The sequence below is a fragment of the Geospiza fortis genome, unplaced genomic scaffold, assembly GCF_000277835.1.
Source record: "Geospiza fortis unplaced genomic scaffold, GeoFor_1.0 scaffold443, whole genome shotgun sequence".
Lineage (NCBI taxonomy): Eukaryota > Metazoa > Chordata > Aves > Passeriformes > Thraupidae > Geospiza > Geospiza fortis.
Window position 1 is genome coordinate 5,300,542 of NW_005054335.1, and position 16,911 is coordinate 5,317,452.

The window sequence follows — 16,911 nt, forward strand, 5'->3', positions numbered from 1 at the left end:
TGAGGAACTTTGTTCACTGGAGAAGTGTATTAGCAGATAAATCTTCAACATTTTCTGCATCAGGAAAAATAATCAAAATAAAAGGAAAGATGTGCCATGCTACATTGTCTTTGTTTGATGGCTAGTGCCAAAGATGTAGCACCAAAAAATGATAACTAATGGTAACTAATCTGTTTCAGTGCTAAACATTTGTAAAAATTATTTTTTATAAAATATTATATAATAGTGAAGTTTATTTGAAATCGGGGGAGAAGGAATGCTCTCCAGAAGCAGTAATTTTTGATAAAGATAATACCTTCTGATCAGTTTGAAAACACACCTAAAAAAAGAAATCATTACTGGTTGGCAAAGAGCTGCCTGACACCCCTCTTACAGAAGCAGTTCACATCCTGTGAGTTCTTTAAGGAACTGAAACACAAATATTTTCAAAATGTCTGTCTGCTTCCCTGCACTCTGATTTTCTTTTCCAGAAGATGGGGAAGAGATGAAGTAACAAGTACAATTTGGAAGAATTCTTTCACCAATATTCATCCCTTAGTTTGTAGCTGACTGATTGACAAGGGGGTTGTACTGATATTATAGATCAAATAGGCCCAGGTCTGTTTTTTATCCTGGAAGTCAGTTGCTTCCACAACCTGCTTCCATGCAACTGGATTTTGTAGTTACCAAAGCAAGGAGGCCTCAGGTCAACCTCTGCTAACTCTCAGGCTGGTTCAGGAGCTGTTCTGGAAGATATTAATTGGCTTGAGCCAAACCTAGTTTTCTGAAAAAGTATTTTCTATGGACAGTCAAAATCCATAATAGGGGAATGTTTTCTAGCACTTTTAAATTTTCTTGTTGGAAAAATATAGTTTGTACTTTTCATATTTTTCACTTTAAAATTTATAAAAGCTTTCTAACATCTTTGTAAGCTGAAATTCCCTTAAAATTGTTATTAAAATAATCCTTTGCAATGGAATGTTATTTCTTCCGTCACCTGGGTTCAGTTAAGGGAGCACAATGGCCAGATAAAAGGATGAGTCATAGATGATTCACAGGCAAAAGAACAGGAGAAGTATTTTTCACATAAGATTTAATTTATTATTTTGTAAGTTTGTATTTATAGCTGTAAAAACTCACTACTGTATCTCTTAAGTATGCACAGGTACAAAGAATGAAGAACAATACTGAGCAGTGTATAGGGAATCCTCCCCTATAAAATTGTGAGCATATCTTCTCATCCCTTTGAATGCAATGGACCTATTTGTTTGAACATAATACCTCAAATACATGTGAAAGACCAGACTGTGTGCATAAACCAAATATCTGCCCTTCTTCTGCTGCTTATGAATTTTTCTGCATCCTTACCTCAGAAAGGTGATCACAAGTAGACACTCTGGCTACTTGCTTTTAATGGGGGAGTGTATTAGCAGATAAATGTTCAATATTTTCTGCATCAGGAAAAATAATCAAAATAAAAAGAAAGATCTGCCATGCTACATTGTTTTTGTTTGATGGCTAGTGCCGAAGACATAGCATCAAAAAATGAACAAGCTGTAATGACAGCAAAGTCATGTAACTCCTCTGAACAGAGTAAATATATAATATTTAGTCATTGCTCCTCCAAACTTCTTTTCCTGTGGAATGCAATGCCGAACAATTTCTTATTTTTTTCCTGCTAGTACTGCTCCTGAAAGTATATGCTGAGTCACTTACACCATCTGCTATCTGTGCACGTATCAGCTGAGAGAAGTGTTCAGAAGTTTCTGAAGACATCTGCTTATTTCACTGAGCTTACCGATTCAGGCTTTTTCTGTTTTAAATCACACATACTTGCACACTTCCTAAAATAGGCTCTTCTTCCTTGCACTTCATAAGAATTTTAGAACACTGAGATTTTTAGTCTTCCAAGTCTGATCCCACCTTGCCTTTGTTTACTAGTTTTAGAAAACAAGATATTCGTAGTAGTAATAGCTGTGATAAGAACTAGAGGTTTTACATGGTAGTGCATTCACCATTGCATGAGCTTTGAAACAGTAAATATTGGACATCTTTCACATTGGCCTACTTGGTTATTCATTGTCAATTCAAACAACTTCTTTAAAAGCTGAAATGCTGAGATGATATTTAGCTCCAATTTCCTGTCTGAGGTTATAACTAATGCATAATTCTAAGGTACTGAATGATACCAGACGCAGAAAATGATGCAGCTTCCTGATGGAAAAGCATGTAAAATATTAATCTGTATATATCTAGACATATATATATATATATATATGGATTACTGAGGAAATGATAGATTCAATACAGAGGCCCAGTTCTATTGTCACGTTACTTGCACATAACTAGGGGAAAGAATCACATGGCCTTTTTTCTAGCTGTGTCAGACAGACCTGGTAAAAAATGTTGCCAACATGCATCTGTAGACTTTTCTTAGCATGCCTTTTTGATTAGTTAAATTATAAGTAACTCTTCAGTTTAAGTCTTCTAGAAACAGTTGAAAATAATGACTTGCAAATAAATAAACAGCTAACTTATATAACCATATACAGCTATAAAATACAGTTTATAAATACAGCTTAATTGAATTCCTGATGGAAAAGGCTAATTTTTACAGTGTATTTGACCAGCACTAGCTCAAGTCCCCCCGAATTTATGCAGAGTTTTCCTCAAGGCCACTCCTGTGTTGCAGTCTCTGCCACCATGCAGGCAAGAATACTTCATGCTTTCTTCAACTTCTTAACCCATAACTTTACATTCATTTTGTGCAATGGCTTCCCATGACAATGCTAAAATCAGAGGCTTGCTTATGGACTTCTAGCTGCCTCCATGGTCACAAGTAAATTTTAGTGCCCAATTTTGATGGGCACTGGGGTGAGACTAGTTGTGGAGCTACCTACTATGTCCACAGAATAAATATTTTTTAAGTTTTGGCACAGGACAAGCTCATGCCAGCAGCCTAGAAGGAAGGGCTCCTCACCTAGACCAGCTCCAAAGTACAGCTGTTGCTTGCAGAGTGCTGTGGGAGTGTTAGACCATTTCTAAAAGTGAAACCATAGGAATCAACTTCTAGAGCTTGGAAATGCTTTCTGATACTTTTTAATTTACTGGGATAGAGACTAACTGTCTATGGCCTGTCAAGATCTTCCTTCAGATACTACTTACCTTCAAAAGAACCTGAAGACAATGGTAAGCATAAAAGAAAGGGGTGTGAGTGATAAGTTCTTTCAAAGAGGGAGAGCTACTTCCCTGCTTCAGTTTTGAAGGGAGAAAGAGGATGAGTTCAAAATCCTTGTAGAAACTATTTCATTTAATAATTAAGCCAGTCTTTGCTCCATGATTCCAAAGCATGCCCTTGCAAATTGACAGACCCATTTCTGTGACACCTGCAGTAATTGTGACGTGAAAGAAAAAAGGGACTGAGGCAAAAATGAGGAAACCATTACTGTCTATGCAATAGTCTCCTTGGTACGAGATTTCCAAATCAATTTATATCTCAGTGCAAGGATATGGCTGAAGGAAGATAAGCTGTGCCTGAGGGAATGACTACAATATGGGAGTGGAATTGATTTGTCTTATGACAACAAGATTTCTTGATGAAAACCTCCATAGATTATATAGTAAAATAGAAACACTTTTTTGATCCCCTTAGAAAAACAATTTGCCTTTTGTTGTTGTCCATTAGAAAGTGCCATGTGATTTATTTCTTTTGAGGTGAAAAGTTAATATATAAAAAGATATTTGTAGCAGTCTTTTGTGAAATTATAGGAGAAACCATAACATCCTTTGATGAAGGAAAAGGCTCGGACATAGATTTTTAAGAATCAGAAGTGCCCTGGAATTAATGTATTCCTCTAGATAACTGAGGAGTTAATGTATATAGTTACAGAACTAATTTAAAATGATCAGTCACAATTCCTGTCACAAATGTGAGGATTTCTTAATGTCATCAAGCTAGATTATGTAATCAATCCTTGGATAAACAGCTTTTCTCAAAATTACAGTCTTTAATAGTTTTTCCAAATTAATGTCATTTAATTTAAAACTTTTTAAACTGATTACTGCTAATCTGGAAACAGTGATCAACCCATTGTCAACTAAGAAATTAAATGCCCTTTTTTATTAATTGGTAGGAGATTTTTTCAGGTTTTTTTTTTGTTGTTGTTGTTGTTGTTGGGGTTTTTTAATCTGTACCTTAAAAATAGAATATGCTATTTGGGAAGCATTTAATCTGTAATTATATCAATATTAGTATTTAAGATTGCATTAAAGAAAAGATGCCTGTATAAAACCAGGATTTTCTGTTTCATAGAATGGCCTTTAATTAACTCAGGGATATTATCTGTAAATGTGTTATGCAAAAATTTCATTATGCAGGTGCAAAATTACTTCTTATTAAAAAAAATTCTACAGTAGGCCAGCAGAGAAATGGTCACACCCTGCTTTTGAACAGCAAAGAGCAGCACATTGGAACAAGGTTTGGAAAATTCCAGCCCCTCACAATGAAACAAAATTAGTATTATTCCTGCCAGACCCTTAGGTTTTACAAGAACAATTAAAAAATTATTGTTACCTTTAGTAACATTGGTTGTAACATGTATGATATATAGGACTTGACATTAGAATCATTGTTGTTTTTAAGTGGTTTATATTTGGAATAAATCATTGAGCAACACAAGTAGCTGTACTGAAATCCGCACCCTTCACAATGGTATTTGCTGACCAGTATTTTAAAAAATATCCCCATGCAAACTAAAAAGACCAATTTTTGCATCTGATTTTACAAAATGCCATTATTAAAGAAAAGAAACAAAAACACATTGACAAGCTATTTTTGGCACTGAAATCCTCAGACAAATCCAAGCTGAATTCATGATGCTTTGTCAGTCTTTTCTTTCTTTTTTATTCACTTTTTGCTAAATCCTTTCTACCTGTCTGGGGACCTGCAACTCAGGACCATCCATTCACAAATGCCTGAAATCTGCCCAGCCTGTAACATGGCCTATAATAAGATACACAGTAAAAGCTGATGCTGTTTGTATTAAAAAATGGGCATTTGAGATGGCTCCACTCTGGATTCAGGTGCAGTCGTGACTGTCTGAGGTTTTGGATCACACTTTGGTGCAGAAATATTTATATATGTTTGTATAAACATATATATCTAAAAGGCTGATATATAGTTAAACATATATTTGTTTCTTTTGTTATAAATTTTTAGTTATTTCTCTTGTGTCATTACAGCTCCCTTATTCCTACTTACTCCCTTCTGGTAGTACTTCTTTAGTAGTATTCAATTTATTTTTCACTCACCCTCATACTCTGTTAGTAGGAAACATTCTTTCTATTTTGCTTATTACTACTCCTCACTTCCATTTTCTTATTCTTTCTTAAAACAATGGTATTTTACTTAAAAATGTTATTCACAGACCTGGAAAATATCTCAGTCAAGAAATAAAATACATTAGTGTTCAGATTAACTCAGAGACTTTGGTGTAAAAATATAATTTTGTAGAAGGAATTTTAATTGGGATTTATGACACCAAGGATATGATAGAAATGATTCATAGGCAGGATCAAGATTAGCTTTTATTTTGGTTTAATAATTATAATAGTTATGCTAATAAACTTAGGAGAAAGATCAACTTTATGGAGCCCTACAAGAACTGAAGGTTTGATCTTACAGCTTCATGAATGCTGTGGGTTTAATGACACTACTTGTAGCCTTGAAAGACCCTGAATATGTTTTATCCAGCATGCAGTTTATTGTTTTCCCAGTTTAATCTATATAAAGCACAACCACTAAAGAATTTGACACAGGTCTCTAAAAATTTCCTCATTAGTTATTTCTGCACAAGGGGATTGATGTCAGCTGGAGGGAAAGGTCTTGAAAATAAATGGTGCCTTAATTTTTTTAAGTTGCTTTCCTGAGAAATAGGGAATTTGCATTAGAATATCTGCAGTGACCCCAACAGCAAGATGTTTCTGTGCTCAAACTGTATAGTTGAATCCTGAACTGGAGATTTTTTGGGGAAGTTTCTTCAAGTCATTCATTTTTTGAGTATTTTTAAAAGGTCTGAAAGAATAGGAAACTTACTTCCTTATTAACCACTGAAACCTACCTGGCTTCCAGCTATCTAAGATATGTTTTTTGGTTTTTTTTTCTTTTTGAAGTGTAGACCCTCAAACCCTATTCCTTGGCTGTTTTTATGACATAAAATTTTAACTTGTGAAAAAGCAACAGCTCACAAATCTAAAAACATTTGACTTACAACATGAAACAAGTGTTAAGTACAGAGAAACCATCAATTTTTAAATTATTACATTAGTGAATAAGTACTATGTCATCTGCAATACAACAATTGGCAGCTTATCTTCTGTTACCAGTTATTTAGGCTAATAGGAGGTCTAGAAAAAGCATTTTAATAGATATGAAGCACAAGGATAGTTAGTAACCTTGGCATTCAAATGGCAAGAGAGCAAGCTTGCAGCTCTGAGAAATTAGAGCATTTGAGTACAGCTTGTATCGGCAGAAGAGAGACACAAATATTTTTATGTCATACATAAACTTTTTATATAAATGCTACTGCTGATATGGGAATCTGTGTTAACAAATTTGTTACTTTTGGTCCTGTATATTAGACATTATATTATAACTGACTAATATTTCTCCTGTCATCCCAGTTTCTCCTTCTTTACTTCTTCAATTTTGAATTTGTTCTCAGTTATTTTTGTGGTAAATACTGTGTTTTCTCACATGTGTGCTGTGTGCCTGCAAGCACTGTTTGTCTCCCAGTTTCATTCTTTTGGCTTGGAAAACAGAAAAATCTGACAAGGAGTCCCAGGGCTTTTTGGGGTGTGTTAAGGTGTCTGCTTTTTGCTGGGAACAGCCCCTCTGACTGTCTTTATGTAAAGCTGAAGGGAGGATACTGCCAACATCTTTGCAATTTTAAAAGCTTGTGAGCAAGAAGTCATGTCCTTCTAATCTACCAGAGAGACTGTGAGGGGGTAGCTGCACATCAGAAGTGCAGGACCTAGGCATCACCTTTTTTTTGACCTGACTTTCACAGACTGTGACTATGAACATTGGTTTGCTATGACGCAGAATAAAGAGAATTCTTTTCAATTGAGATTATTCCAGTATAAACACAATATTACAAAAACAACAACAAAAAATCAGGATAAACAGGTATTACAATAAATAATACTCTTTTTTTTCTGTCCTTGAAAAGTGAAAGGAATCTAGTAAGCTAAATATGGTTGTGTGTTAAAATTGACAATTCTAAAAAGAAAGAAATAGGGTTATAGGAGTATGTACACACATGTTAAAACAAAATATCACCTTATTGGGCTTGTTAAGTCTGAGTACTCAGCTTCTTCTAATCCATCTGCCATGGGTTGTAAAATAAAATTGACCTTTAGTCTCCTTGTAATTAGGGTAGCACCCACATTTAAGAATGTAATCATGTTTTAAAAATAGTCAATTTTATTCCATTTCACTGTGATAAGTACTATCTGTCAGAATCTCTGACACTTTATCTAACAGTTAATTTAGAAGGAATATCTCTTCTCAAACACAGAGGATACATTACCCGACTAGTCTTTCAGAGGCAGCAGTCTATGATCCCCCTAAACAGGTACAAATGTAATTTTCTTTCCAGCGTCTCGCAGGCTCAGTCACTTGTCTCTTATCTTGCAGAACGATTCCTGGGGAAAGCAGTACTCATACGCACTCTTCAAAGCCATGAGCCACATGCTCTGCATTGGGTACGGGGCCCGTGCCCCCGTCAGCATGTCCGACCTCTGGATAACGATGCTGAGTATGATCGTGGGGGCTACTTGCTATGCCATGTTTGTTGGTCATGCCACTGCCCTCATCCAGTCCCTGGATTCATCACGACGACAATACCAAGAAAAGGTAACTCATTTTCTCACAACTCCTTAGGTTGTGGAATGGATTAATGGGATGTTTTAACTCTTTACATGAAATGGTCTCGTAGCGTGTGAAGCCTGTGGCAGATGTCATTGAACACAAAGGAGTTCAGAACATTCCATGAGTTCAGTATATTTTTGCAGGAACCTACTTTGCTTAGAAAGCAGCTGGTTCTTGATGTTCAACTTCCTTTACACTCTTCTGTGAAAACTCTATCCCTTGTTTCAGACTTGCTTTGTATACCTTTGCTACCTTCTGCAGGTAATTGAACTAGGTAGCTTCAACCATGGCCTTGACCTTGGTAGCTTGGGCATGTCTTTAGAATTTCCTGTAATTTCTTTGGAGTGCAGTTCAGGGATCACCCTTGAACATGCCAAAAGTATGACCCTTAAGTGAGGACCAGAGCAAATCAATTAGTTTTGTTTGTGACTTCCTCAGAGAAGTGCTCAGAAGAGGTCTTCATTTGCTTAGTAACAGTATTGTTTACATGTGAATCCATGACCTGTAAGGTCCTCTCCAAGGTCAAAAAGGATTGTGACCAAAGGTGGAAAAGTAGAGAAAGGTTAGTGGAAGAGTGTTCACTATGAAGCAGGAATTAAAAGGTTGTTTTATTCCGTGTAAGATTGGAATTAAAAAGACATGAAGGGGTACAGGGTTGGATCTTCATGAAGTACTAATTAAAACTGTCAGTTGTGTAATAAAATCAGGGACAGGTGGGGATCAGGGCATGCAACTGGAAGATACAGCTAGCAATGATGGCATAAGGAAGAAAGGATCAGAATGAACCTCAGGAAGGGACAAAAAGAACACACAGAATTAGACATGCTTAAAAGATGACAAAATTCATTAATATAGTAAATGGGGAACTGGAGGAGCCATAGCAGCGGAGAGGTCAGCTGAGCAAAGTAGTGAAGTCAAAGTTTACATCAGCAAATAAGAAACACAGCCTGAGCAATAGTATTTGGCATGTGTCCATAACAAGGTTCAGAAAGGCAAACTGAGCAGAAATCACAGTATGATGTAACACAAACCTGAGGGAGAAAACTGGCAGAGACTAAATAGCCAAGAGGATGACCCTGGCATCTGCTGAGGATGAAGGGGAATGACCTGAACTTGCTGGGAAAGAAAGAGGAGGAAAAAAAGAGTAGGATGGACTGGGGGATTTTCTTTACAAGGAAGCTAAGCAGTAGGAAATGAGAATGTGTGGGTGAAGAAGGGTTTATATACAGTTTTGTTAAGCTCAAATTGCATCCAGATCATGGTTCAATATGTGAGAGACAGGAAGAGGTTAGATGACCTGTAAGTTCAGCAACAGAAAAAATAGCTTGTGGCTGACAAAACAGCTCAAAAACAAGTTTGGAAGCAAAACAGTTCAAAATAAGTTTGGAAGCAAGAAATTTCACACACTGTAGTGTCATAAAGTATAAGTGAGAATAAGAGGTTTAGAAAGAGAGTAGAGATCATCATTAAAAACAAATGAGTTCTCTCAGTGACCATGTGAAACCCCTTATTCATCTCAGTGTAATGTCAAAGGGCTAATCCTGCTAGGTTACCTAACTCAACTGGCTCATTGGGTCCGTTCTGTGAACAAGAAGGAAAGTAATTTTTTCCAAATGGGACATTTCTAGGAAGCTGTGGGACAGAAATCCCATAACTGTGGAGATGAAGTATGACTGTAGCTTCATTACAGGCTAGGGTCAACATACATACGCACATGTACACAGATGTAAGAAATCAGAAGAAATGTCACTATTCCCCTGAAATCTGATGTCAGTCATTATCCTCACACCTTGCTGGCTGCAGCAGTATATCACAATATTTTGAGCATCAGAAATATAGTACATGGTAAAGATATCCGTGTATTTTAAACTGTCCTGAGTAAAGCCGGTGTCAATTGCACTTGTTTTGTAAATTAAAACCCAGCAACAATCAAGCAGTATTGCATTTCTCATCTTTTTGCAAAACAGCAAACAAAACTTTTTGTTTATTCGTTTGCTCTCTGATTTTGTGCACACACATTGTTAAACATTAGCATGGAAATATCCAGCATTTTTCAGCTCCTGCCATCCTCAACACATTCATTTTTTCTTTTGTTTTTTTCTTCTGACTTGTTTCCTGACTTCTGGCGCCGACAATCAGAAATTTAAGAAATAAGCCAGAAATTGCATATTTATATGCTTTAGAAAAAAATTTTCTTATTTTCTGGAATCTAGTCTTATGCAGTTTATTAAGGGCTAAAAGGATGTCTTGAACAAAGAATATTTTTCTACTGATTTCTGAGACCCTGGACCCTGATGCAGTGATAACAACTGTATGGACTTGTCTGTACATTCTTAACCATCTCTTTATATAGTTTCATCTTATTTTAAAATAAATCTTTGATTATAGCATAAGAATTATAAATCATTACTACAAATTCTTAAAAGGTATTCTATATTTGTCTTTACTCTGCAAACTACATAAATGGGAATTCAAGACCATTTTGTTGTATCCATCTTGTCATCATATTGTCTAAAATACTGGCGGACAAAAATTTTTTATATTTCATGTGTCTGACACTTTAGAAAAAGGTAGATGAAATTCCAGCTACAGATTTCAGAATTTTAATATATTCCATTATCTATTTCTGCATAGTGCATTGCTTTTTTTTTTCCTTCTGAAATTAAAAAAAAAGAGGGAGACTTCTTTGATTTGTTTGGATTTAAGGGCCAGGATCAACTTTTTTTTTAGACAAGTATATCTCAGGTTGTATATTTATTGGCTTCATTTGTTTCCTTGTAAGAATTACGTAAAATAATGAAATTAATATGAATTTCTAGGCAACACAGAATGATAGTGGAGGTAAGAAAGAGGTTGTTATTTGATTCTTCTCTGAGTAACTTCATGAATGTATCTGTGGAATGCAACCAGTTAAAGGAAATTTCTGGTCCTTCTAACTCTGAAAGCAGCCAGAAATAAAATATTTGCTGAAATCTCTCTAATTCAGGTCCTTCCAAAGCTCAAGGTATGCAAAACCAGAACAAACATAGTTCAAAATGGAAGAACTACATGCAGGAAGATAAGGATGATATTTCATTAAGCCAAATGTCAAACTCTATCAAAGCATTTGATCTGTGCCAAGCAGTGCATGCTGAGAGAAACCAAAATACGTTAAGGAAGTAAATGTTGTTCCACAGGTTTACTCTTATGGGCCAAAACCAAAATGTATCAGAAAATTAAGAGTGATTATAAGCCATCAGATGTAGGAGATGGACAGTAAACTTGTGCACTGAGAAGTGGTACAAAAAAGAATGCATTGATACATTCTGTTCACTCTGCTGAAGTTCAGTCTTTTTTCTGCTGAAGTAGTGGAACTGTTCTCACAGGAAAAAAAAAAGTCTCTCAGATTTAATACATACAGCAGATCCTGGTATCAATTAGTGAAGGGCTTATACCTAAAAAAGGAGAGAGATATCCAGTTCAGGTCTACTTAATCCGTATTCTCTTTACAGTAATAAAGTTTGATGGACCATTGTACCTTAGAAAAGCACTGAATAAATCAACAATCAATGTCATCTTAGCACTCTCTCCTTCCTGACTTTGGTGTAAGTCAAAGAGGAATGCAGTAATAACTAAAAGCAATATTATAAGTGACAACACCTCTGACATTTTGTAATGTCTAGAAAGTCAGCACATCTCAAAGATTTTTGCCTTTTCAAAGACATTTATTTGAAAGGACCAGAAATGCATATGCTAAAGTTGTTAACAATCTAGTGTGAAACAAAGAAGGCAAAATGAGCAGTCATTTGACAAGGAGGTGAAGATCATTAGTTAAATATTTCTTGCTTTAGATGTTGGCAGTTCCTGGTAGGAAGATGTTTGCATAATGCTGTGAGTATCAAAGAATTTTCATGATTGAAGATAGGTTAAAATTTCCTCTGTTACATTCTGTCATAGGCAAAAAGTATCAAGGAACAACAAGCTATTAGAGGCAAGATTTGTTGTGGCATACAGATTGTCACATAGCATAAAGATTGTTAAATTGGTTTGATAAAATACCAGGTATGAGCTGGGGAGGTTATTATTTAACTTTGTTTTAGTTTTCCTTATGCTATCATTTTCCATTTTCCTTATGCTATCATTTTATATATTGTTTATTGTCTAATAGAACTCAAACCACATAGGGTATTGAAAAAAGAAAAAAAGAATCAGACCATTTTTGCCAATTGCAAGCAATATGAGAGACATAAAAATGTTTAATTCAATTATATACATATAGGAAGTGGACAAAAATTACAACTGCCTTCAGTGTCCCAAAGAACATTTTCTAACCCCATATATTGCTTTTATTTTATCTCTTAATTTATGATCTTTGAGCATGTCTTCAGTTAAATCAGTCTAGCTCAAAAGAAGAAAATAACTTAAATGTACTTTTTTACAGAGAAAAAGTAATAACTATATATAAAGTTAATTTAAAAGCAACCAATAAGTTGTAAGTAGTAAGCAACTACTACATAATTATATGATGTTGTGCATTTTTATATAGATAGAATTGGGATTTGGAGCTCAGACTGACAATTTTTCATTTCTTAAGCATCAGAAGAAACATTTTAAAAGGAATAACTGAATTACGGCAGCAGGGCAGCTTTAGATTTTGCAGCTTGAGGCCTTGCCCCAGCTTTTCTGGTCTGTCTGTCATAGCTGCAGCCTGGATATCTAAATTGCCCTCACAGTCCATGGGGAAATACCTGACCTGCATTGCAAGAGGTAGCAGCGCCTTGGGTGCTTTGGGGGAGCTGTGGATGGGACACGTTCCCACTTCCCCGCCCCTCCAGAAGCTGTGTGTGTACTCCCTCACCTTGGGCAGTGACACAGCTGAGTCCTCCCTTCCCAAACTGGGGACCACCTCTCCAATCTTCCTTCTCCGAGCAGTTGTTTTAGTGTGCAGCACAGGGGCTCTGCCACAGAGTAAATCAAGGCTTGGTATCCACTCATCCAACCAGTGATGCCTCTGCATTTTCCTAAAGGGGAACGAGAGGCATCACTTCCATGTTTTCTTGAGTTTCAAGCAGTTGGTGGTTAAGCTGAAAGTGGAGCAAGGCGAATACCAAGTTCTTGGTGTGTTCATTAGAACTACTTCAGTTCTTAGGAAATATTTCTGGAAAATTTTAGATATTTGTACCTATGTCATCTGTAAGTATCAGGGATTTGTGTATATACACATGAGTCTGGGAAATGGCTGTTCTGGTCATGATGGAAATCCATAGGAAAGGAAGAGCTGTGGCTAACTCAAGACCGCATCACTATTTAGCTAGGCTTACACCAGCTTGTGGTGTATATGTATTATTAAACTGAACACAAATATCTGTGCTGGACTCGAGTCAGACAAAATAGGGTGAAACTGATAAAGTTTCCAATGCCTACATATTATATGCCATTCATAAAATCTTTGAAAATTTAGTTTTATGGATTTCTTTTTTGTCTTAAATTGAACAGATGCTCAAATGGCAAATTGCAGAACCTGAATTTTAGACACACAGCTGAATTTGCAATAGTGGAGTTACAGAATGCTATTCCTGGATCTAGTCTGATCTGAGCAGGAAAGCACTCATTAAGTACTGATTTCTAAGTTCAGTAGCTTTTCATGGTTTACACATGGTTTTTAAAAATGGAAGTAATGCTTTTCTGGGGCTGATAGTAGTTTTTAGGAAGTCTGACAATACTGTAACACAAAAGTGTACTGTGATTCTTTACTTAAAAATAGCCTGTTTTCATTTATAAAGCATAATTTTAGCAATAAGTCATGTCATATCACTGCTGAAGAAGGTGAGCCACTTGGAAGATAATTCTTGTATTTTCTATGCAGCACAGTACACTTGCCACACCAAAGGAATTATTTATTTTGGAAAATGAGGGGTGGTTTCCTTTATCCTTGAGTTACACCTACTTGAAAAAAACACGTAAACAAACAAACAAAAAACACCCCAAAATTAAACCAAAACAAAACCAAAAAAACCCAAACCAAAACTGGAAAAATAAAGGAAACCCTTTTCTCAGCCTCTACTTTGCAGGTTTTTAGAAAATTCTCATCAGCTTACACAGACATACATCCTATTCAGCTTTACCGCAGTGCGGTATTTTAAATGGTAAAGAATTTTGAAGTGTTTTATCAAGTGATCAAGTACAAGAGTTGCTAACAGTTTGTACAATGTTAGGACCTCAGTAGTAAGTATTCTTTTTATCAGAAGCTATATAGTCATCACAGTATTGTGAACAACAAAATTCATTATTCCCTAAATATTTAGGCATGACTGGAAGTCATTGCACACCATAGTATTTGTGGATTGTTTCTGGTAGTTATAATTCCTGGATTTGTGATTTTATTTGGAAGTCCAGGGTGTTTTATAGTTAGAAAAGGGTAAGTGTTGCCTTTAGGATTATTTCTGAATCATCTTATGCTGTTTTGGCATACATCAGGTCACTGACTGCTAAATGTAGAGATGTAGTACTCCTGGCTTCTGTGAGCCTTATTGGTCCTTGCAGAAAACCGTGAGATTTATTAGAAAAAAGCAAGCTATTAAAAGATACTTGGTATCACTCAATATTCTGAAAGGGAAAACATTCTGGAAGGGAAAAAACAGCTGAATCTCAGAAAAATCTTTTCAGATACTCTAGTTCACAGGATGCATCCTTTTATTTGATAGAACATGCACATAATAGAACTTGTAGGTACATTAATCCTTTTATTTATATGCATCTTTTAACTTGATTTGTAATTAAGGCCATCATGAAATCAACTGACATATAAATGAGTATGTAAATTCTCAGCCATGAGAACTAGTGTGGGCTGTGCAGACAGAAGCTTATTCACTGAGCATGAAAATATTTGTTGTGTCATGATAAGGCCTTCACTGCCATCGCTTTCTTTCTCTTTCTCATCTTTATCAGTGTTTTGTTTATAATGATTACCTGGATTTTTGCTGCACATACTTGTGATATTGACATTGGTCTTCACAATTTTTGAAACAGGAAAGAATGATAGATAGCATTGCAAAAAGTAAGGGAACAAAATATTTTCCCTCTCCCAATCAAAAATCAGAAATTACTCACCTTTAATGATACAACATTAAAAAAATAATTTTTTTTTTTCTCTGCAAGTTGAACTGAATATGATGTTTAGTTTGAGAGCAAGACTTTGGAGAGAAATATAAATTAGTCAGAACATTCTCATTAGTCTGCTCTTTTGTCTTGATACTTCATTATTGTTTCAGCTTCTCATTACCCCACTCTTGCTGGGGAAATTGGGCTGGTGATTTTTGCCTTTCCTCTGAAAAGGTGCTTGGTCCCTCCCGGCAGCAGGTACTGTGCAAGCCAAGTGCTCTCCGCCCGGCTGCATCATACCTGTGCCAAACTGTAATAGACTCCCACTGCTTCTAAAATGACAGATGGGACTGTCTTTGATTTATTGCTGTGTTGTGGGTAATTTACCTATAAAGTGTTCTGCTGTCTTGCATTATGGATTAGGTTCCTAGTGGTTTTCCACATGAAACTGCAGAGCAAGCTCATTACAATTGCAACTATGTTCATGATGACTATATAAAATTAGCTGTGAAGGCATGAAGTTATTCTAGAGTCAGATTTTACACACAATCTGCTTTCTTTCCACAGTAATTACCACAGGTTCCCACACTAAATAGATTTTTTTAAAAAAAGAGAGAAACAAAAAACAAGGAACTAAGTTTTGGGCTTCAAACTTTCTGTTCAAACAGAGCACAAGTTACAAATTTAGCAAGAGAAAACTGTGATTCACACCAGATAGCTATAGCAGGTAGCAATTATCCAAGTTGCACTAGTTACTGTGCTTATGTCCTGTAGATGGATAGAAGGAAATAGCAGTCAATATTATCTAATATAATATTAGGGGTGAGAAAATAATCCTTTCTGTGAAAGATTATGGGTTTTTTCCTTTACTTTGTCAGGGAAAAAGGGAAGAAAGAAGGATTGATTGTTTTTATATTGACTTGTACATCGTAGTTCTTTCCCAAGCTCACCCTGTTTCTCAATATTTGAGAAATTAACGAATATATACTTTGAGAACATAATAATTGGCATAAATAAGACATGCAATATTTATAAATTCTTTGGAGTGCAGAGGATAGCAGAATAACCAAAGCATTTTCCCGTCAAATGAGTGTTTTAAAATCCCTTTTATATTGTTTTGTGTGATAAATTAACAGTTTAATCCAAGTGGTTATTAATCTTGAAAAAATATTGTAACACTAATTCAAGAAAATGTATTAGAAAGGACAAGCCGTAATAAATATAGAAGTAGAATGCTTTTAACTCCATTTGTTTTCATAAAATACACTAGACCTGCCTTTTACATCTTATGCTACCAAAGGAAAAAAAAACCTTCAGAAAATATTTTTCTAAATGCTAGTTACTTAAGCATAATAAAAGGGCTTTTAGAATAAAAATTCACAGTGCTATATTTTTGCAGGTTGGGGTTAGGAAACTGTAATTTTCAGAAAGGTATCTATACAATCTCCTTCTAGACAAAATATTTGTTGGTCAGAATTTGATGTATATGTAAAAGTAATTTTATAAAGTTTTGAGGAAAACACTGAGAATTTTTTAAAATGAGAAGTGAAGTCTTCGGGTGTTTCTTGTTATGCATATGAAGGAGCTGGTAACTAGAATTTATGGAGTTAATTCCCCTATGTAAGATGTCTCGCAATCCTTTTTAATTTTTCAACATTGTTTAAGCCATAGGCCTTTGTTTCCCCTGATTTTGTAGGGAATGTAAGTAAGAGAGGTGGGTGATCACCTGGCTGAAAGATCCATCTGTCTTTGTTGCTGCTTTATTCCTGCACACTGTCTGATGTTGTTCAACCCATGTTTGGGCATCATCAGGCAGCATCAAAGGATGGACATGGACCCACCTCAGCCAGGAGTACCACTGACACCAGAGGCAAACCAAAAGGATGACTCAAAGGAAAACTGAGGCAGAGAGCCTCTGAAGA

The 16,911-nt window shown here is 35.7% G+C and overlaps 1 protein-coding gene across 1 annotated transcript in view; it reads left to right on the forward strand.

Annotated features, from left to right (window-relative positions):
• The window catches only part of HCN1 (hyperpolarization activated cyclic nucleotide gated potassium channel 1), a 165,679-nt gene that overhangs the window by 94,372 nt on the left and 54,396 nt on the right, over positions 1–16,911 (forward strand). The window contains exon 3 of the mRNA XM_031057831.1: positions 7,676–7,894. Within this exon, the coding sequence (XP_030913691.1) occupies positions 7,676–7,894 (219 nt within the window). The remainder of the gene's footprint in view (positions 1–7,675; positions 7,895–16,911) is intronic.